At 40.4% G+C, this 22,780-nt stretch overlaps 2 protein-coding genes across 5 annotated transcripts; one reads left to right on the top strand and one right to left on the bottom strand.

Moving 5' to 3' along the window:
* Positions 1 to 521: 521 nt before the first annotated feature.
* Positions 522 to 9,171, top strand: znf687a (zinc finger protein 687a). Of its 2 annotated transcripts, none has more exons than XM_044209339.1 (11): positions 522 to 664; positions 1,175 to 3,154; positions 3,863 to 4,118; positions 4,234 to 4,400; positions 4,511 to 4,695; positions 4,810 to 4,986; positions 5,090 to 5,252; positions 5,378 to 5,617; positions 5,738 to 5,850; positions 6,245 to 6,389; positions 6,470 to 9,171. In XM_044209339.1, exons 2-11 carry the CDS (start codon positions 1,196 to 1,198, stop codon positions 7,091 to 7,093), a joined length of 4,029 nt encoding a protein of 1,342 aa, XP_044065274.1. In that variant the 5' UTR covers positions 522 to 664; positions 1,175 to 1,195; the 3' UTR covers positions 7,094 to 9,171. The 2 variants fall into 2 exon arrangements, with proteins under 2 accessions (XP_044065274.1, XP_044065275.1); XM_044209340.1 differs by having other exon boundaries at positions 523 to 664; positions 6,287 to 6,389.
* Positions 9,172 to 9,213: 42 nt separating this feature from the next.
* Positions 9,214 to 22,707, bottom strand: otoa (otoancorin). Of its 3 annotated transcripts, XM_044209343.1 has the most exons (30): positions 22,570 to 22,707; positions 22,305 to 22,315; positions 21,779 to 21,856; positions 21,607 to 21,668; positions 20,620 to 20,641; positions 20,281 to 20,329; positions 19,817 to 19,943; positions 19,546 to 19,608; positions 19,241 to 19,434; positions 19,030 to 19,157; positions 17,879 to 17,997; positions 17,627 to 17,769; positions 17,295 to 17,412; positions 16,948 to 17,163; positions 16,700 to 16,870; positions 16,468 to 16,608; positions 16,173 to 16,222; positions 15,565 to 15,685; positions 15,367 to 15,485; positions 15,105 to 15,246; positions 14,521 to 14,714; positions 14,336 to 14,426; positions 14,002 to 14,122; positions 13,666 to 13,862; positions 12,852 to 13,004; positions 12,622 to 12,764; positions 12,112 to 12,248; positions 11,897 to 11,994; positions 10,794 to 10,947; positions 9,214 to 9,770 (listed from the first exon to the last, which is right to left on the bottom strand). In XM_044209343.1, exons 3-30 carry the CDS (start codon positions 21,831 to 21,833, stop codon positions 9,688 to 9,690), a joined length of 3,411 nt encoding a protein of 1,136 aa, XP_044065278.1. In that variant the 5' UTR covers positions 21,834 to 21,856; positions 22,305 to 22,315; positions 22,570 to 22,707; the 3' UTR covers positions 9,214 to 9,687. The 3 variants fall into 3 exon arrangements, with proteins under 3 accessions (XP_044065278.1, XP_044065279.1, XP_044065276.1); XM_044209344.1 differs by lacking the exon at positions 22,305 to 22,315 and having other exon boundaries at positions 22,570 to 22,705; XM_044209341.1 differs by having other exon boundaries at positions 21,779 to 22,315; positions 22,570 to 22,686.
* Positions 22,708 to 22,780: the final 73 nt, after the last annotated feature.

The following is a 22,780-nucleotide window of genomic DNA, read 5'->3' as shown; positions in this document are numbered from 1 at the left end:
AAGGTGGGAATATTATTATTATTACTGGATGTTCTTATCGAACCAAACAGGAATACAAGACACATAATGTATACAAGTGAACGCAGCCTAGGGGAGAGATATATAGACATGTTGACAAAGACCTTTGGTATATAACACTGATGTTTTCATATCTTTCTTAAGAGAATGGGAAATAGTATCAGTGTATACCTTCATGGAACTTAAAAAAGCAGTTGAACATGGTTTGACATTGTAATTGTATTTTTTGTAGGTACTTTTCTTGCAGAATACTCAGATTGATTAAGAAGAAGAATCTGCATTTGTGTTGCTGTAATATGTACAACCAAAAATCTTATTGTAAGAGATAAGAGTTTGGCAGCAAGTAAAATTTAAATAAATCTTTCCAGACTTTGAGTAGATTTCACGATGCCAAAACAAACAGTACCAGTGTGTAAAAGATCATTGTAGAAAGAACAGTTCGTATTAAAAAAGTTGTATTTTCTGAGACAGTGTTTGAAAGGGTAACATTTATTAACGATTTGATACGACACCTCTCTTTAACAACACTGTAAACTCAAAATGCAAACATGTGGGAGGCTCCTGGGAAATCACTGTCGCGTGATTTGATGACGGAGAACTCATGCGTCCGAGAGGAAAGTCAGGAACCAACTTCGCTAACTAGCAGGTAATTCAAATTAATTACAAGCGTGAGCTAATGTTAGCTTCAACTAGAGCAAATATAACACGCATTAAACATAGTACATTAGTGCCACATTAGCTGAGTGTAACACTAGCTAATTACAGCTTTTGACCACTTGAGGAGAGTTGGCTGGGTGACGTTTCAAGGCCAGCTAGCAGTTAAATGCTAAAGTGTAGCTAGCTGTTAGCAGAAGGACCCACTTGTTGTAACATTACAGTTAGCTAAGTTTGATATGCTAAACAGCAGCTTTGTCTAACTTTTCTTGTTTCTTAAGACTTGTTTATTTTTCATCAATAAAGCAGTGAAGTGGAGCAGAATAATAACCCGCCAGTTATTTACTTTAACCAAACACTGTCGACACTCTTGTGATACCAGCTGTCACATATTTGTTTTCAATGAGACATAGCGTTTAACTGTCGTAGCTCAGCTGTGTCAACGTGTCGTGATTAAATTAACGTTATATAAATTGTTCTGACTCATTTGTTGCCCCGACAGGTTTTGAGCCTTGGGCTGGCAATGGGGGACATGAAGACCCCAGACTTTGATGATTTGCTGGCAGCTTTTGACATTCCTGACATTGATGCCAAAGAAGCCATTCAATCAAGTCCAGAGGAGGAGCGGGATGAGGTGGGGACTAATGTAGGTGAGAGAGAGAGTGGGTCTCCTTCATGCTTTCCCTGCCCTCCTGCCTCACATAGTGACCCCCCTGTGGTCAGCGTTATTGTGAAGAACACAGTGCGGTCTGAGTCTTTTGAAGAGGATGAGACGTCTGTCGGGGACAAAACAGACAATCCTTCAAGCAGCGGCTTAAACTCTCAGGTTCAGGTCAAGTTTGGTGACCTCACCTCACAGCCTGGTCCCAAAATGCCTGCTGATGTGCCAGTGGAGCCTCAGATTGCAAATGGCTTTGAGGGATCTGTCCCCAGGGATCAGGGACAGTCCAACACAGAGCCATGGCCCCAGTGTTCACCACTGAGGTCCACACTGATCGCTGATGAAGGTGGCAGCGATAAAGGAGCTGAGGTTGGATCGGTCCAGCACACGACTGTTGTCATGAACAGTTTGAACCCCCTCCTCTACCTCCAGTCTGCCACTAGTGCCAGTACTAACTCAACTCCTCCCTCCCCACACTCTGTCAGCCCTCACCTTTCTCCTCACTCCCCTCAGAAGGAGGAAATCTGTCTCCTCAGTAATCCATCGTCCTTCCCTTTACCACAAAACGGGAGTATTAAGGCTGGAATTAAGCATGTTATGCACTCAGATGAAAGTGACTCAGAGCCAGACTTAGGAAGTCCACTGGTGATCCAGGAGAGCCCAGAATCTGTAATGTCCTCCCCTCCCAAATTCAAACACAGAGCAAAAGTACGATCCGAGCTGCTTGGGTCTCCTGAAACTACCTCTTGTCTTGTTTCTCCTCCTCCTCGTCTCACTTCTCTGGCACCTGCAAAACCTAAACCCCAACATGAGGAAAAGGGGCAACCTACCACCCCCAGTTCTCCCTCCACAGCTCCTCAGCCACAGAGCCCCCAGGACTGCCTCCCCTCTGTCAGCATGGGCTCTACATCAGTCCAAGAGGAGAAATACCCAGAGCATGTGATTGATGAGAGGGACTCGCCTGAGAGCCCACCGCCCAGTGAGACAGGCCTTGTAGTCCCCAAGAGAAGCAGCAGCCCTGATTCGGCCCAAACAACAGGTCTAGCAGCGAACCACAAGGACTTTTTTCACCAAGAGGAGCTCATGGAAAGTGAGCCCAGAGAAGAGGACAGGCCAGGTGAAACAGAGGAGCTGAGTGAAAAGGTTGCTGGAGATGGAGAAGATTTAAACGAGGAGAGCTGTGGTGCTGGCACTGAGGATCCTGTGTCTGCTAGTGCTGCAGAGACAGTTTCACCTCCATTGCGTCCCCTCAAAGTTAAAATCAAAATGCCTACAGGCAGCATCACAAGGACTGTGACTGGTGTTGCACCTAAAAGAGGTGGAAGAGCCACTACTAAGGGTGTGGATAGTACAAAACCTTCACCAGAACGTCATAACACAAGATCCAAGAGGGAGTTATCTCAGATGCCTGCAATAGCGATGCTCCAGGAAGGTGCCCGTACAGTCAAAGACAAAACCACAGTGGACACCAAGCCTAAAGTTTCCCCCACTGCTGTTAGTGTCACCAAAACTGCAGCCCTGCCCTCCATCTCAGTCTCCTTTCCCAGAGTCAGCCCAGGCGGGATCAACCCTCGCAGCCTGAGTCAGAAAACTCTGAATAGTGGGATGACACTTCCTGCACCTTCACCTTTGCTCCATCCTCAAAGTAGCGGGAAACCAGCCTCCATAGTTAACAGCACTGGGGCAATCATATCCAAGAGTCAGACCAACCTGGTAGAAGCTTTCAACAAGATCCTGAACAACAAGAACCTGCTGCCCAGTTATAAACCAGATCTGAGCTCACCTCTTCCTGCAGAGTGGGGCCTTCCTCTACCTGCACAGGTAAGCTGTCATTGTCTATAGTGCTGAAACAATTAGTCAATTAATCGATCAACATAAAAATAAATCCTTTGTCATTTTTCATGCAAAAATGCTAAACGTCCAGCTGCTTAAATGTGAGGATTTGCTGCTTTTCTTTGTTATATATGATATATATGTTAACTGAATATATTGAGTTATTTGACTGTTGGTCAGAACAAACAAGCAATTTGAATACGTCACCTCGGGCTCTGGCAAACTGTGGTTTTCACTATTTTCTGACATTTTAGGGACAAAACAACAAATTATTTAATCAAGAAAATAATCTGCAATTTAATGGGTAATGAAAATAATCGTTTCAGCCCCAATTGTGTAAACTGCAACAAGGGAACCCCTGCCACAGACCCATAACAGATTATCAAGTTGATCTAGCTGTTTTGCTTAGCATATAAAGTTAAGTCTGATAATGACAAGCAGCCCAACTTTATATAAGATAGAAGATAACTTGGTTTTCATTTATGTAAAATTTACAGGAAACGTGTACATTATAACTCATCTGATATTGCATTATGGACAAAGTGTCGTGGGTCAAAATTTTCAAACTGTGACATAATACTTAACTTAATCAGTCTTGTTATTCATAATTTCATGACAAGCTCACATTGTTTTACATAACTATTTTTCATATTAATGTATCAATATCTAAGAAGATGAATGTTTGATCCCCTGCAGGGTTATCGCTGTTTGGAGTGCGGTGACGCCTTTGCCCTGGAGCAGAGTTTGGCGCGGCACTACGCTCGGCGCTCGCTGAGGATTGAGGTGACCTGTAATCACTGTGCCAAGCGCTTGGCCTTCTTCAACAAGTGCAGCCTGCTTTTACACGCCAGAGAACACAAGGAGAGAGGTCTGATCATGCAGTGTTCACACCTGGTCATGAAACCTGTACCTGTGGAGCAGATGATTGGCCAGCAGGAAGCCAAGGCAATTGGTTGGTGAACATGGTTTCTGTTGTTTTTAATTTTTCTTTTTTAAGATGTGATTCCTGTGTGTGATTATGCTTCTCTTTGTATATTACTCCTTGATTCCTTCATCATCCTTTTTAGGCCAGGCCACCCCAAACCCAACACCCCAGTCACATCAGGCAGTTTCCAACAAGAAAGCAGAGGCAGTGCAGTACATCAGTAATAAATGTCCTGAGTGTCAGGCTCAATTCAGCAGCAAAGATGAGGTGGCCGAGCATTTCCAAGAAATCAAACCAGCACAAACCACTGTGAGTCTTTTGAGTGTGAAAAAAAGAGCAAGATATTTGTTTTCCAATGATATGAAAATGAACTTAATTCCTTTCTTTGGCCGTCCCTTTCTTCTTCTGTTGTTCTCCAGTCATGCACAGAGTGTTCCCCTCCCATGCTCCTGCCCAATAGCTGCAGTGCTGCAGCTCATCAACGCATCCACCAAGGCTGCCCACCACACATCTGCCCAGAGTGTGGGGGGATGGCCACGCAGCCTCTATTTCAAACACACCTGGACAAGACCTGTTTGCACTTTGCACGCCGCATTGGATACAGGTGTGATATCTTCCCATGTGATTGTTCAATTAAGCGAAAGTATACTGTACTGTATTATTATATGCCCATGTTTCCCTCTTTTCTGTCTTTTAACAATTCTTTCTCTCTCTGCAGATGTTCCAGTTGCCTGGTGGTGTTTGGAGGTCTCAACTCGGTGAAGTCTCACATCCAACAGGCTCATTGCGATATGTTCCACAAATGCCCCAGCTGTCCCATGGCTTTCAAATCTGCTCCCAGCATACAGAACCACATCACTGCCCAACATCCAGCTCTCACTGAAGGACAGACCATGTACACACGTACACACACACACACACACAGATGTGCTTTTTCTCATGAAAATAAATGTTTTCCTTTCAATTAATTGACCCAGTTTTTTTAATCTCTTTTACAGGTTGATCTATAAATGTGTCATGTGTGACACAGTTTTTACAAACAAGTCTGTGCTGTACATCCACTTTGACACTCATTTGACCAATCAGAAGGTGCATGTGTTTAAATGCCCGGAGTGCACCAAGTTGTTTTCTCAGAGGAGTTCCCTACTGGACCATTTCAAGGTATATGCATGCTCATATAGTGTCTAATATAGTTCAGTTAGTGTCAAGACGAACAAAAAATCTGCCTTACAACACACTTTTTTCCCCCCTCTCTATCTTTTTCCCCTGTTCTCTCTGTTCTTCAGACCCATAAGACTCCCATGTTGAAACAAGAGTCGCCTTCACATCCAGCTGCTTCCTCTTGTTCACGGCCTTCATTGACGTTAGAGAGCTCAGATGGGGAGGAATGGATGGATGAAGATAAAGAAGAGAAAGAGAAGACAGAAAAGATGAAGACCCCCTCAGGGTGGAAGTGTGCGCCTTGCCATGCACGCTACCCAGACCGTGAAGACTACATTACCCATATGGCTGAACAACATGGCAAGGTCTGGAAGGCCACCATCCCCCTACTGTCTAAGATGTATAATTTGACTAAATTAATTTAGTTTTTGGATACAGCTATAAATAAATAGATGTAGCCATATATTTTTGTTTGTGTTGTGCAGACTCTGAAGAAGTTTCCTTGTAACAAGTGTGAGAGCTCCTTTACCACCACCTCTAGTCTGAGACGTCACATCAGAGACAAACACAAAGTCTTGAATCGTGGCTTTTGCTGCCAGTGAGTATCCCACATTCTGCATCCTTTTATCCATATTATGACACACCGGTTGACTTTGCTGGCACTTTGTCCAAAAGTTTAAATGATTATCAAGAGGATTTCAGTTGTAACCACTCTGACCTCATTGCTTTTATGTAGCTAAGTTACAAAAACAATATATTGTTGTTGTGGACTTGACAGGGAATGAAAAGGACAAATTCAGAACAGACTGTGTCTCAGTTCAAGTTAATTATCGCAAAAAGCCTATAGTCTGATAATCATAATAGCCTGTAGTCATATAATTATTCTGCTTCCTTCGGTTTCCTCATGGCCTGGTGGAAAATGCAGCCTGGGGGTTGATAACCTCTGTTGTAAACTCTTGAAGAATTCCATTGCAATCATTAAATCATAACAGTGTGTGTGTGTGTGTGTGTGTGTGTGTGTGTGTGTGTGGTAGGTTCTGTAGTGAGGGTAAGAAAACATTCAGCAGCAGAGCGATGTTGGAGAGGCATGTTCAGCTGAGACACAGCATGGACACAGAAAGCCAGGACACACAGATGGTAAGCTGCTCTTTTTGTAAGTCAAACAGGAAACACTTTTTACTAAGATGTTGTTAACAGTGGATATCCTCTGGTCACAGGGGGGTGGAGATGACAGTTCCTCAGAACAGGACGGCAGTTTTGGGGCTCGCCAGAGGCGGAGAGGAGCTGCGAAGATGGAGCAGGACGAAGAGTCCACAGATGGAGTGAGTCCAGTGAAGAAGCTGCAGTCCTCCTCCTCTGCCCCTGCCCCCTGCCCCCTTCCTGAGTTTGGGTTCCGCTGTGCCCCCTGCGGCTTCACCACAGAGGACCAGGCATCATTCCTGGAGCATATCAGCCAGCACCGGCGAGCAGGGACGGAGGGCGGCAGTCAGCAGTGTCTACAGTGCGGCGCCTGCTTCACATCCACCTCCTCCCTTTCACGCCATCGCTTCATCACCCACAAAGTGAGAAATGCATTCACTGACAACCAGCAATCCCTCAGAGTGCATCCAGCACCTTCACCTGGTAACAGCAGGAACCATGACGATAAGAGTTCTCTGGACGGTTCTGCACCAGCATCGCCCTCTTCTCAATCCTCCATAGCTCAGGGGATGGAGGAGGAGGGCACACTGGCCTGTAAGGTGTGCGGCAAACAATTTGAAAAGGCATCAGATCTGAATACACACTTCAGAACTCACGGTATGGCTTTTATCAGCGCAAGGAACGCAGGAAAAACTACCTAAGACGTCAAATATGTGGCGAAGAGCAGCATCGGTAGGTGATCAACGAATATTTGCAAGTGCCTTATTTATCATCGACCTCTCCTCAAAGTGTGGGTTAGCACACCTATTCACTAATTTAACCAAAGATTGGTAGAACAGAGTTTGTATGAGAATAGATTGTAAAAAAATAAATAAATCGAATGTGGTTTTCACTGGTTGAGATCAGCGTTAACCTTCTACTTCTGACACTCAGGAACTAATGCTGCATTTCTGTTCCGTAATGATACTAATGAGATTAGAGCTACTTCCTGGTCAGTGAACAGTCTGACTAGTTCACTGCTGGGACCACATTCACATAATAATGTGCCTGTAGAGAACTGTGAATGCTAGAATCAAATCCTACTGTGATTTTGATGGCTGCTGTTGATAGCCAACGATGGAATGTATCTGTTTTGATTTCAATGTTTTCTTTCTACTGAGGAGATTCTTGAATGGCAACCCAGGTGATTTTCTGTAAAGTCATTTTTTTAAGCATGTTTTTATAGAATCATTGCAGCCGTTTAGAATACGTTAGCTCAGTTACTATTAAGTGTGTATACTTTTAACTTATTGCCAGCCATTTTCAAAAACATGCAATAACTTTTTAGATTGATTCTCAACTTTAAATGCAGCTATTGGCTTCTATACATTTTTAGTGTGTATATGAAAACTAATTTACAGAGACTTGAACTTTGCTTAAGATAGGTAACCCATCAAATTTCCTTTTTGTGTTGCACGGACAGTGTTTCTTTGCTGAGCTGCAATGGAGGGATACTAACGCAAAGAGGAAATTTTGTACTAAAAAGACTAACTTTGGAAGATATCCACTTCACTTGTCTAACTCAGTCTGCTTAAACTTCATATTAGATTCAGCTGAAGTTTGGAATATATATTTGCACAGAATGAGGACTGTTGATTATCCCTCCCATCATTACATTGGAATCATGTTGGGAAGAAATCTCTTCACTGCCAGTATGGATGGGAGGAATAATTACAGTGACCAATAACTCTTTCAATGCACGTAGGGGTATGTCGGTTTCAAGACAGACTTGAAAAAACGTGAACCCGTCCTAAATGTTTACTGGTATTGATTAACCTGTGAGAGCAAGTTCGTAGTCCCTGCACGCTTATATTTATATTGTACTTAAATTAATATGGACCAATAACCAATAAAAGATAGGAATACAATCTAAAAACTTAAATTGTGTTTGGGAAATGGTCAGCAATAATCTGAAGTATACACAGTTTGTAGTTAATGGGGTAAAACTGAAATGAACGTTTAATATCTTTTTAAGTGGAAAGCACTGTATTTACATTAACTGATTTATTCCTTCTCTGTGTGCAAGAGATGAAAGTAAAACTATGGTTTGGTTTGGGGGATGTGTTTGTCAAATTTAGTTTTTATGAGATAACTGTAAACGAAAGATCAGTATGTTTGTGATTATGTCTATTCCTTATGCTTTGCTTTCCTAAGACGATGAGAACATGTTTAACCTTGTTATTTTAATTTGTCTTCAGTTTAAGAAAAAACAAAAAAAGACAAATCATTGTTCAGCATTACTGACTGGTAAACTATATGAATATAATCAGTGACTGTCAGCACAGATCAGGTCGTGTTATTGAGGGATAGGTGTCGACTTAGTATCCACATCAACAGAGAAGGACATGAAACAGAAAAGTCAGAACTGTTTTAACAAAATTATTGCTTGATATAAAGAGTTCTGAGAGGAGAAATAAGTGTTTTTGAGTGCTATGTTTTGATTTCATTTCTTTGTTTAGTGGCACCTTTGTTCTTTTTTTTTTTTTTTAGCTGTTCATGTCATGTCTGACAAGCTACTGGTTCGCTGAAATATCTCCAACCACAGGATCCAAGTTAATAGCCATGCATCTGCATCTCTTTAATGTGCTGTAGTAATCAGTGACCTGTTTGCGCTTGTGTTTACGTTCTCAGGAGATTATCCAATGCTTTAACACACATTGTTCTGTTTAACTTTTTCTGTTTTTGCATTGACAAGACAATTTCTAACCAAATGTTTATTAAAAAGATGAATGAAAACTGGCATATTGTCTTGTTTTAACTTAAAAACCATTTCAACAGTAACTGAGTAAGTATATTTTTTTATTGAGTTTAACCATTTGTCATTTTGTCAGTACAGTATCAGACATCCAAATGAGATCTTAAGACATCCCATATAGAGGACATCAGAGTGACAAACATTAAATATTAATCTTCATTCTATTAAAATATACTTTCTTATAAATATATAGAGACAGAATGTTTAAAAGTGAAGTTAACAAAAGTAATGATTTAGTAAAGAATTATTACACATCTTACCAGGTAATTTGATTATGTTGTGTACTTGTTACTGTTTACAACAGCCACACTCCTACGCGCACTCACAAACTATCTCAGACAATCAATCGATGAGAAACATGTCTTCATCACAAATAACATAATTACATGTCACAAGTGCACTATATTGAACTATATTGATAACTCAGGAAATGAGGTTGGGTGTATGTGGTTAGCTAAAGCTCCTGGCAGTTTTGCAGTAGGATGTGGTGGTTCTCTGTTCTCACAGTAGCAGGAAGACCGTGAGGAGAAACAGAAGGGGCTTCACGAAGGCTGAGATCCCCTCGACACTCAGCGATGGAGCTCCTGAACGAGAGTGACATGGAGACTGAATGCAAAGAATTCCTAATACAGCAAATACAGAAATAATTTATTATTGGGCCCCATTAATGGGAGACAACAGGACCCCCTCTTTCAAATAGCCCAACTTTTTTTCTTCCGTTTTTCTACTTTTATTTATTTATTGATGAAACTGCATACAGTTTTTACTCTTTTGTTATTTATTTATTTTTTACTAATGGCCCTTTATTTTGCTCTTGCTCAGTCTCCCCTCAGAACTCGAGTTTTTATTTATCTGTTTACTTTAATTTCAATAAATAAAAAATGAATCACTTCCAGCTATTGAGGACATACAGAGGAAACGCTGTCTGCGTCGGGCCCACAGCATTCTTAAGGACTCCTCTCACCCCGCCCAGAGACTGTTTTCTCCCCTGCCTTCCGGCAGGCGCCTCAGATGCCTCCGGACAAGGACCAGCAGACTGAGACACCGCTTTTTTCCCAGAGTGTCTTCCTACTGAACTCTGCCCCCTGCTGATTCCACTGTCCCCTCATATACCTTAACTTTAAATGCTGCCATATTGTTTTTGCTACATGTACCACATGTTCATTTGTACTATGTACTGAATACTGCAATAACTCATCTACTGCACTGTTAACTATTTCTGTCCATAATTTGCACTCCTTAATATTCATTGCATTACTGTTCTGCCCAGTCCAATTCATTATTATACATATCCATCAGCATACTTCTGTTTATAGTAATGCCATCTGCATATAATGTCCATAGTACCACTTGTAAAATATTTTCACAATATTGCTCTATCCTGCATTTATGCACATACTTTATATCCTGCACTTGCTTATTGCACTTCTGGTTAGACCTTAACTGCCTTTCATTGCCCTGTACTTGTACATGTGTGATGACAATAAAGTTGAATCTAATTTAATCTAATCTAATACGTTAACAGCATGACACATTAAAGGAATTATAAAATGCACTGGCAGTATTTAAACTTTGAAGAATGTATAAATTTACATGTATCTTCTTACCTGACTGGCCAGGGTTTTGTGTTTGGTTCCAAGACCCGGTCACGGCCCTTTCAAGAGCGGCCAGTTGCTCGTCTCTCAGGGCAACTCGCTGTTCACTGGTTACCATGGCAGCGTTGTCAGGTCCAAGAGCCTCCAGCTGAGCAAGAGAGAGTGCCTGGAGGGAAAACAATAAGTGGCAAAGAGGTCAGAGGGGTGGAAGAAGTTTTTAGATCCTTTACTTAAGTAATACAGCAATGTATAAATACTCCATTACAAGTAAAAGTCCTGCATTCAAAATCTTACTTGAGTAAAAGTGAAAAGCATTATCAGCAAAATGTAATTAAACTAACAAAAGTTAAAGTACTCATTACGCCAAATGGCACCTTTCATGGTGTTACATACTGTACATGTATACTATAATGTAAATATATTATCACTGATGCATTAACACTGTATGTAAGCCATTTTTGTTATAATTGGTCGAGGTGGAGCTGATTTTAACTGATGGACAGTTTAACCAGCTAACACTTTAACCAGCCATTTCTGTCTGTAATTGAGTCCTAAAAACCTTATTTATAGTAAATATATTTCAATCTGTTTTTAATTAAAATCCACTTGTTTAAAATGTTCTACAAATGAGTGTCTGTATCTTGAAACAAGAAAGAATAAGGCAGTTTGCATCACTAGAATGATGAAAAAGTTGATTTTAGAAAATTCTTGAAACAAGTTGATTTGCACTGAAAACAGGTTGAAATATTCTTACTACACTTGCAGATTTTCTAAGTTTTTATAAGAAAATACAACTTTAAGAAATCAATTCCGCACACAAAAATGTCTTGATAAAAGCAAGATTTTCACTAAACAATGCATCATGTTGTTAGAAGCTGATCCTATATTTTGCATGAAAATAATATACAAAAAAGCTGTCAAATAAATGTACTGTACTAAAGTAAAAGGTACAATGTTTCCCTTTGAAATGTAGTGGAGTAGAAGTATAAAGTAACATAAAATGGAAATACTTAAGTACAAATACCTACAATACTTAGTTACTTTCCACTACTGGATTTGGCTCGCAGCTGAAAGACGATGGCAGGAAAGAACAAATATTAGAGAAAGTTACTTACAGCAAAGTTGCCTGGTGGTATGAGCGGGATGCACGACTCGCTGAGAAATGAGAAGACAGACGGATCTAAAGAAACCAACTCAGTTGCATTCAACCCAGCTGAGGGAGAGAGAAACAGCAGATCAGTATTTTTTAGGACACTGCTGAGCAAAGGCACAAAACGTGAACTAAAACTAGTTTCTGCACCAGCCAACAGTTTACAGGTGATTATCTAACCAATAAAGTTGCCCAGGTCAGACACTTGTGCTTCAGTCCAGGTATTGGGATTTCCAAATGCAGACACAGCAAGACTTTTCAACTGCTGTGCAACCATGAAGGAGCACTGAACACCATCCATGGAGCCCACAGCGTCCCTGTGGCACACACGAACACACACACACATTACGTAGTTGTGAGTAGGGGGGCATCAAGAATCTTGCATAGGTAATTGAGGTTAAGTGAACACTTTTAGCTGCATGAGACAAAGACAGAATTTCACTTTTTAAAAATTCCTGTAGTGCTGTATGTTGAAACTAGAATAAGTAGGCCTCTTTGGCGTAATGTTTTTTTCTTCCTCTCTTGAAGGATCTAAAATGACTAGTAGTGTTGGGTGCTTTTGCGAGGCTACATCCCCTTTTTATTGGTTTGTATGACAGGTTCATTGGATATAAACTAATTTGTGAATATAACAAGCAGAAAGTGGTGCCATAAATAAAATCACAAGTGAGTTCTGTATGGAGCACAAACTTGAAGGCGTCCCGGTTGAGCTGTCTGATCTCGCTGGAGTTTAGGCCACAGATGAACCGGTTCAGTGCTACCATCTCTGTAGCTCCTAGCTGCTGCGCTGTCAGGTTGTTATATTTAGCAACACCCTTCCACACCGGCTTCATCTATTGAGACAGGTCATCTTGATTAGTGAACATCTTGATAATCAGTGTGATAGCCATGCGCATTTGAGGCTGTTTTTATTACTTCACCTGTGACTCATTCCAGCGACAGTGGGCAATTTCCTCCAGAATGTCCAGTGAAAAGGGGAGCTTCTCCAGGTCTGCGTTGGAGAAGCCCTGAGTTATACATCCCATCTGCATCACCACACTGTCATCTGTCATCTGTGACACTGGACCCAAGAACTGCAGAAACACACAGAAACACCTATGATTCAAATGAATCAGACTTTTATTGGCGTGACTTTGGTCTTAAAATGACTGCGATGAACAGAAAATGTTGGATTTCTAGATTAACACATGCAATTACAGTTTAAAGTTCATGATTCCCATTTTGAATGAATTTTGAACTTGGATTTTTTTTATTAGGGACTGCAATGTCAAAAAAGGGGGACGGTTCTGTATTTTTTCTTTTTGCTGAAGGGAGGAAGTCTTTAGGGAGATTTCTATTTTATTGAGTTACTTTAGACAGCGCTAATAACTGTTCAGTTAGTACCTGGAGTGTTTGGGACACACTTTTCTATGTTTGCCAAAATTTATTGCATGAAATTTGGTGGATATTGTGAAAATTGTTGTTCCATTTACACATAAGGTTTTAACTAGTACATAATTTTAAATTCATTTATTTATTTTTTTTTAAATAAAGCTGGGGAAGGCCTGGCTTTGTTAAAACACCCCAATAGTTTTCGGAAAGTCCCTTATTGCAGTGACCTCATTGTCAACCCCACAGTTAAAATCCAAAGAATAAAATAAACCGGAAATGTTAGATTTCCTCCCTCCATCACTGCACCAGAGGGGTCCTCTGCTCCCTGAATTAACAGAACCAGGATCAGTGCCTCCACTGTACCTCAGTTGCTTTTTTACTGAGCACGGCCAGTTGGTCTGCGTTGTAGTCAGTGATGGCCCCAAGTATTTCCACAGTAGCAAGGAAGGTTTCACCTGACATCTGATTCAGCTGTGCATTTGTCCAGTAGACGTTGTCCATTCCCAGTTCTTCAATCAACTCCACAGTGGGTTTTTCAGCATTGTTGAATTGACTGTTGGCTGAGAGAGACAGGAGAGAGACACATGGCAAGTGAGAAATAGAAAAGTACAGTAGAATCATGCATCACCAATTTATTGCGCAGTATCGCTAACCAAGAGAAAAAATATTAACAGCACACACAAGATGTCTCTTCCTCACCTGCTCTCTTTTTACGTGCTGCATTTGATGTGATGGTGAGCTTGAATAACTTCCTTCTCAGGGCGTCGGAGGCGTGGGACAGGCGCGACTTCAGGAAATAGAGAACATCCTTCATCCAAGGCTGACAGAGACAGAGAGAGGGATAATTAACAAAAAGATATCGTGAGAAATACATGCATGAACCATGGCAACCAGAAGAGTGCAGTGCTGAACTCCGCCTTCATTTTGAGTCATTGATGATTTATTGATGAAAATTTGGAAAAGCAAACACAGGACATTATGAGCTGCATCACGGTCCAGACGACATGTGAAAGAGAAGACAAAAGATACAAACCTTATTGGGCAGAGCAGATGTGGCAGAATCATCCAAAAGGAGCAGAGGCCCCAGTGTTTCCATAGTCTCAGCTGACCAATCAGATGGATCCCTGCAGAAGATTTAAAAAAAATGCATCAGACTCTTCTCATCTTTCTTTGTTTTTCTCTGCAGTGACCCCAGCATCCATAGGGAGCCTGTCTTACCCAAAAGTCTGGTTGACCAGCTGAATTAGATCTGCCCTGTGGCGTTGAGGAATGTGCTGGCACGAAGCCATGGCCTGGAGGCTGGAGTTGAGGACTTCGGGGGCCATGAGGCGCAGTTGGGAAGGCTGAAGCTCACACAAGAGGCGTCCAAGCCTGGACACATCCTTTGTAGTCAGTCCAGATAAGTCTGTCCCCTGCAAATACACAGTAAATATCTTAGGCTGTAGTTGCGCACACCATACTCACTATGTGATAATAATAAGTGTGGAGCAGTAGGTACAGGTAGGTGACAATTTAAAGGAAAAACCTGAAATAAATAAGTAGGGAAATATAACGAATGATGCTACAGGGCTCACTGAATGGTTTGATAAGTGTATTATATGACCTTCACAGTCACCAGATCTCAAACCAATTGAGATAAAAAGACCAAATGAGGGAATATCTATTTGTTGAGTTCCAGAGGCTTGGACAATCTATGCCAAGGAGCATTTTTGCTGCTCTAACAGCTCGTGGTGGTTCAACACCTTACTGAGACAGTTAATGGTGTCTTTTCCTTTGTCACCCATCTGTATCCTTGTGTGTACATTTGCCAGGCAAAGCAGAGCTCTCTGGGTGAGTGCGGGGCGAGATGGGGCACGAAGAGGTAACAAGCTCAGGTTGGCCACTTCCATCTTGTAGAGGAAGACAGGACACGCGGAGTCAGGCAAATCCTTCACTTTCGAAGGCCTGTGATAGTGTAGATGAGATACAGAGCTGTTACATCTTATTATATAATTTATATATAAATTACTATTTAATATAATAAATACATGATTAAGTGAGATAGAGAAAATACTGTTTGTTTACATCAGGTGAAGAAGTAAGAATGTGGGAATCCCATTCATCTCTGCATCAGTGATGGTTTTAAAATAGTCAGCTCTCTCTTTCTCCAAAGTCGCAAAAAGCTTTCGGGCAGCACATCCTACCTAAAAACGTATATTTGTTATCAATAGGTAATATTTATTCACATGTGTGAATATACTATATGTGTGAGTAAATACATACCTGCATTTTGGAGAGCCACCGTGGAGTCTCTGTTATGGCCTGAGCCATGTCTTGCACATCACTGTCTGCTACTTTGTCAATCATCTTGCAGGTTATTCCCTGAAGGACTGAACGCAGCCTCCTGTCTCGGCCAATAATGTTTTAAATGTAAGCATGTAAAGCAATGGCAGACATGCACATACAGTTAACAAGAACATGTACATTACTGAAACACGATACTATATGTGTATATATATATATATATATATATATATATATATATGTAGTATACACATGTTTTTAATCATCAATTAAAATACACACATACACATATACAATCTACATGAAGATGCTGTTTTCTGCCAGTTAGGACCATTATTGGAGTTTTGAGTGTTAACCTTTTGATATATAACAATTTAATATATAATAATCAAAGATGCTTTAGAGGATTAAGGATGTTACGTACTTATTTGGTGACAAATATTGAATGTTATAGAGATGTACTTAAGATTTGAATCCAAGTTTTCAAGTGCTTTAATGACCTTAAAAATTATGAATTATTGCAAAATTTTGCATTGTATTGTATTGAAATTAGTTTCTGGTATTTTGTCCACTGCTGTATATCTCACCTATACTGAAGCTGCTTTAGATCATGCATCTTTTTTGCCAGGTACGCTGCCTAAAGAAAAGACAACAAAGTAGGAAACATAACTAATTAACTAATTTACAATTACAATTAACTGATACATATATGAAAGATTCTGTAATCCAGATATGGTTTATAGTGAATGCATCAAAAACAGTAATAATTAGCATCAAAACAACAAGAAGCCAGATAATTAGCATGTTAAAAATGTAAAAACATAATAAAGTATGTTAATAGCTGAGTGCTGTTGGCAGAGAGGAGGTATTCGGGGACATTACCTGTGGCCGACTCCACATTTTATCCTCCACTTGGTCCAACGAGGTGATGTTTGCTTTGTCCAGGTTGTTTAGAGAAACGCTGCAAAGCAAAGTGCCATGCAACTTCTGCACCAGCTCTGAGGGACCCATACCCTCAAGCAGCTACAGGGAAACATTTAATTCTTTCTTAAATGATGTCCACAATGTATATAAATGGTGTCACAGATAACTCTGCTTTTCTTTCCTTACTGACCCCCTGCAGCATGGCCTTCAACTGCCCCTTCTTCATCTGCTTGGAGATGTTCTTCAGGGCCTCTGTGTTATTCAGGATCTCCTGGGCTTTGACATGCTTGAGCACACATCTTGGCAAACCTCCTGCAACCGACTGAAGGGCCATGAGCTCCTCACCCGTCAGCTCTTTACACTAAGGGAAATCAGAATGAGATAAGTATAGAGCGAGAGCACGTGAGAGACAAGCTTCCAGGAGCCCTGCGGGCTCACCTTTTTATTGCCCAGCTGTTTCTTGACCAGGGTGCGCAGCTGGCCCTGTGTCCATGGGATAGTGGGTCCCAGATTTTTGAGAACCTCTTTGAGATCGTTGCCAGGGATTGCAGACAGTTGTTTGGGAGACAACAAGGCAACACTGCTGCCAAGCTTACCTAGTGCTTGAGCAGCGGTGGAATTTGCCATCACAGACTTGACAAGGTGCTTCTTCAGCTTGAGTCAGGAGAGGGTAAAAAGACAGAGTAATCAAGAAATTACTGAGATTCATGAAATTCGTAACTTCTGTCCTGGCTGAGGGGGGACATGGGTGAAAGTCTGGGAAAGTATGAGCAAGTGAGTGATACCTTTTTGATTCTGGGGTTGTCGCAGTCATAGCATTTGTCAAGCTCAGAGAGGAGTTCCCTGCTGAGGTTAGCAGTCAAGTCTGGAGCAGCGTAATAATAACAGGCCAGTGTGCCGAGCCTGAGGAGGTTCAAAGGCAAAAATGTAGTGATTATTCCAACCTTGAAATTTAATCAGCTCTCTATGTCAGGTACATTCATTTGTATATAGAATTATCATAATTAATGTATTATTCTGTCTCTTATGAGTGTCTAAAACAATGTTCTGTCAGCAATGTTCTGATTCAGAGTTTTTATGCACTAATGTGTACACACATTCATGCATAAATACACACTTGTCCACATGCTCTGCAAATTCCTTCTGTCCACTGAAGCACTCTTGAAATCTTTGGAGAAACTTATTGGCCAGGCTGGGCTTCATCTTGGTGGCCATGCTCAATGAGGATTTGAACTGGGCTGAGCGGAAAAATTCACACAGCTAGTGGAGAAAGTGAAGGAAACAAACCAACAGAGATACAAATTAAAATCTTGTCATTTGCTATTTCCAGTTTCACTTGCTCTTCATCCCTCTTTGCAGACCTCCTCACCTTTTCTTTGGGAGAAGAATCAACATCGTCCGGTGCCAAACGGGAGAGGTAAGGTCCCATCATGGTCAACACCTCCATGTTCAGCCATTTCAGTGAAGGTTTGCAGCGCTCCATCAGCACTGCAGAATAAATGAGGCTGTTACAAGTCACATTCATGCTTAACAGAAAAGAGGCAGGAAACAAGGCCTCACACCAACCCATTAAGGTTTTATGGGTAAGATTTGGGTGTTTGCTGTGCAGATAGACATGTCTGTAGCAGTTGACATGGTCTTTGATTTGCATGATTTCCTGCATTTAATCCCATCCAGAGATCTGAACAACCACATTTGCAAACATACATAGTCTGGCTTGCAAATACAGTATGTGTGCCACAAACATACACAAGTGCAGTTTTTCTGTGACACACACAATCCCCCACTGTACTCTGTCCTTGCTCTTATGACACATTTTCTCCTGCCTGTTTTATGTTTGTTGTATAATGAAATGATTCTCCACTTGCTTTGTGTGATTTGCATATGAGGCTGCCTCCCGCTCTTCCTCCCAGTTCTTCTCTCTTTCTTTGTTATTTTCACCTGGTTTGCTTTATTTCAGCTGCTTAATTCCCCTTTTCCTCTGTTCAGTCACTTCTACTTCTCCGTACACAGACGATTTCATAACGCACATTAAAATATCTCCAGCAGGGCAAATTGTGGAAACCAACTGAGCCTATTTAACATTGTGAGCATGTATCTCTGTGTTAACTGAATCATCAATCTGGGTGTCATTTGCAGCTTTTCAAGGCCACAATGTGGAGGTGAGATAATCAGTTGTTCCAAATTAAATTTCCCAATGAGCTTGTTTGTATTCATTTTATCAGAAGCTGGCTCATGAAAAATCATAGAAATGGCTCTAAAATGACCGGCAATGTGCTTGTCTGCCATTCAATTTCCTTTTTGTGGGCTAAAAGTGCCAAATCTGTTGGCTGTTTTTTCCATTTTCTTTCCTTCTTTCTCTTCCACCTTGTGCTCCCTGTCTTTTTTAGCTTCTCTGCCTTCTTTTTGTTTAACATAAGAGTATGAATTTATCAGATTTTCTCATAAATAGTTAATGGTGAGTATATCAGAATGTGTGACTAGATTTTAGAAAGTGGTTTCTCTGACTTGATTTCTTACTTAAGTCAGATGGTGGCCTCATTGTACAGTTGAAGTAGTTCTTGGTGATCTGCTCTTTTGCCCATTTTACCACCTGAGTCATTTTGTCTTCAGACATGGGATCATACACCTCCTGCAGCATCTTCATCCTGGAACCAATGACCAATTTTACAATTTTAGGAAAAGTTGCTGAGAGACAGTGGAGGAAGTAATTGAATAAAAGCACACTCACATATTTTTCACGTTTTGGCCCTCTACATTGATTGGAAGGTTCATTCTTGTTGAAGGCATATCCTGCAGTGCAGGTTTGGCAGCCCACAGCAGTGTGTCATAGTCGTCCGAGTCCATGTTGTTTTCACTCCGTGTGGTCAAAGTCGCCCAGGACAGAGGGGCCACAAATGCTTGCATGTAACATGCAGATGCCTCCTGAGGGAATAAGAGAGATGGCAGGAATCATTAGACTGCCAGAGAGCGGCATTCAGTAATGGATTATGTTTCTCTTTTCTTAAGATCTTGGCATTAGTGGGGAGTACTGACAGAGGAGTTCCTCATCAGCTTGATTATCGTTGGAAGATTGCTGCAATTCCACATCTTGTTTGTCTAAAAAGAGATAGAGAGAAAAGAGACAACTGATGTTTGCTGGCTAAGACAGGTGCAGTTAAATCAAATAATGAATAGAAAATGACCCATCAACCATTAAGATAATAGTTGCAATGCTCCAAATATTCAATAACCAATAATGTTTTACATTATCTTTATGTGAAGAAATCTATGTGGTTTAAGTGCTTGACTGTCTGTGTATTCACACCATTTTATCATCCAAGGGGACTGGGCTAAGTGAGTCTTTGACGGGAGAGACTGAGTCCAGGACGTTGAGGAAAGTAGACAGGAAGGTGTTGGATGGGTCAGCGTTTCTGCCCTCCATAGGTAAGTCACTGAGAGCGAAATGAGAGTGGAAACGATTTTTTGATGAGTAGAAATGGTTTAAAATATTAGGTGTTCATTCATTCATTTTATCCGTTAATTATCCAGTGAAATTCAACTGAGCACATTATCGCTTTTTAGCAACACTTTACTTCGTATTCATAAATCCTGCAAAGTATGACCACAGTCCTCTACTGCTGGCTGCTGAGCAGATCTTCTGAAGCACTTTGATCAGGGGGGTCTTGACAACAATTGATACCTACTCATGTTTTTGCAGCTTGGAGCAAATAAATATCTTTATAAAAGGGCAGCTAAACATTTGCACAAGAGACACATTTACAGAACTACCTGTTATTGAAGACATTTTTCAGTAGCATCATCCCAGGCACCGGGTATCCTGTAACATAGCAACCCTCCATATTTATAGGTTGCACGGTTAAAACACATCAGGACTGGTCTGAGTATTTGCCATGTATTAGTTGTGACTCATGTCACTGAGGGCACTCATAAACATATACTCCTATATATATTTATACAGTGAATTAGCTCTGTCTAATGTTGCAATAGAGTCCAAACTTGAACTTGAATTTTTAGTTCAAAAGGCATGCAAACACACTCTTTTCCTCTCTTGCTATCTCACACACAAATTAATTTCATTAAAAAAAAGTGTATTAAGAGTTTCCTCACCGTTATTGTGGCACTTCCTCATCTGATGGAAAAAAAGACAGACATATCACCATCAGATGTTTAAGGAAAGATATTTAATTGTTTAAAATCCCTACACGTGGTTAGAAAATTACTTACTTAATGGGGTTTTCTAGATACTGTATATACAGTATATAAACAAGATTACTAAAACTATGGAAACAGATTAAAACATGATATGAGGGCCAAGCGTGACAGTCATGGTGTAAAATAGACAGGTGGAAGTAACTACTGACATGAAGCTGTGATGTTCTTTAAAAACATAATTAAGTGAAAGGCACAAAGGGTGTTCATGGAGCTAAAAGGCCTGTGACAAAGGTACTGATGTGCAACAAGTAGGTAATAGTACAAAACTATTTTATTCTCTGTGACAGAATGGAAATAAAGGCTGTAAACCACACGTTTCTCTTGAACTTGATGATTTTAAAAATAAAAAGATGATTTAAAGATAAAAAAGCTTTCCACAAACAACATTTCTTGACTTTTTTAATAACTTTTATGGCAAAAACCTAAAACTTAAAAAAAATAGAACAATGAAACTGTATTCAAATTAAAACAACTGCACAAGAGATAATAAATACAAACAAAGTTTAAGAACCAACAATCACTAGTGACACTTTACTTTCCTTAATTGTTTTTTTCCAGATCAGATATGTAATATTTTTTGCACCATTTTCAGACAGTTTACCCTCTCTGACCATGAAATAACAGGACATGATTTCCAGTGCAATTACTACTTATGAACAAAAATGTTTTCCCATGAGTGATTGCACCCATATACTCATCACTGTAGTCCTGCATAACATTAGAATGACTTCAGGAATAGAAAATCTCAATGTGATGATGACAAAATATTATTATTGGAAAATTGACCGAAGTCAAAGAGAAAACTGTGACAAAGTTGTTATGCATACTACTTCCGGATCAGAATCTCCTTCTAAGCAAACAAGTATTCAGGAAATTACATACCAGTTTTTTGGCCATGTCTTTGAAGTCAGGTTTATTTCCAGGCACTGTATCTGGTGTCTTAGCTGAACAGGGAGTGATGAATAATTATGAAAAGACACACATTTATGTACACATAAACAACATGCATGCATTTATAAGAGGAGATGATGCATGTGATGGTGTTGCTGCTTACCCAAGGCAGCAGAGGCCACAATGAGTAGAAAGAAAAATGTTCCTCCTTTTGCCATGGTGAAAAGACCTGCCCGCCTGTCTGTTGAACATAATGACATAATTCAAAGTGTGCATTAATATCAACACACATTACAAGTGGTTTTGATGTAGATTTGCATTTTGTAATGATCTATTTTCCTTTCCATAACAGCAAAAAGTTGTGGGGTGTGAGGATTTTCTTAATAGGTCTCCGGTCGTTATGGAACCTGTCTCCATGCGAGCCACCTCCAGTTTTCTGACATACTTCCTCCTCTGAGGATTTGAGATCATACTCCCTTAGTTACCATCTTTGTTACTCATCCTATGGGAGGCTCCATGGACTTTGGAGGGTAACATGCTGTGAAAAACATGTTCGATAATGTACATGATGTACTGTTGAACAACACTCTCATTCTCCAGTTTCCTCTCAAACATTTGCATGTTGGTATTTTGCCTTCATTCAATTTGTTTGCTTTCCACTGATTTGACTTCTTATGTCCAATGATTACCTGAAATGGTACTGTAAAAATAAAAAAAACAATATTAACTTCTTTAATAACACATTATCCCAAGACCTTGTATAGTCTCTTGTTTTAGATTTTAATGCATAATTATTTATTTGCTGGTTATATAATGCATTGTATATATAATCCATGTTTCAACAAAGTTACTGCTTCAACATAATTCCATACCTGAAACTATCAAACATTTCACAAAGACTGAAAAAGCAAACAAAGAACTAATGGATTTATGCACAAATGAGTTGTTACTTACAGAATCTGCGACTGCTCCCTGGTAGATTCTAGAAACAGAACAATTTAAAAAACAGGATGAAGACAAAGTGAGGTTTTGCGTGTTGTTCCTCTGCCTTTCTCTCACATCTGATTTGAGTTGGCTGGGTGGTTACCTGTCCTCAACTGAGCCAAAGCAGGTGCGTGGTATTAAAATAACACTGTGTGTTTGTGTGTGTGTGTGTGTGTGTGTG

This window comes from Siniperca chuatsi, linkage group LG9 (genome assembly GCF_020085105.1).
Source record: "Siniperca chuatsi isolate FFG_IHB_CAS linkage group LG9, ASM2008510v1, whole genome shotgun sequence".
Classification (NCBI taxonomy): Eukaryota; Metazoa; Chordata; class Actinopteri; order Centrarchiformes; family Sinipercidae; genus Siniperca; species Siniperca chuatsi.
This window is presented reverse-complemented; position numbering and strand designations above follow the sequence as displayed.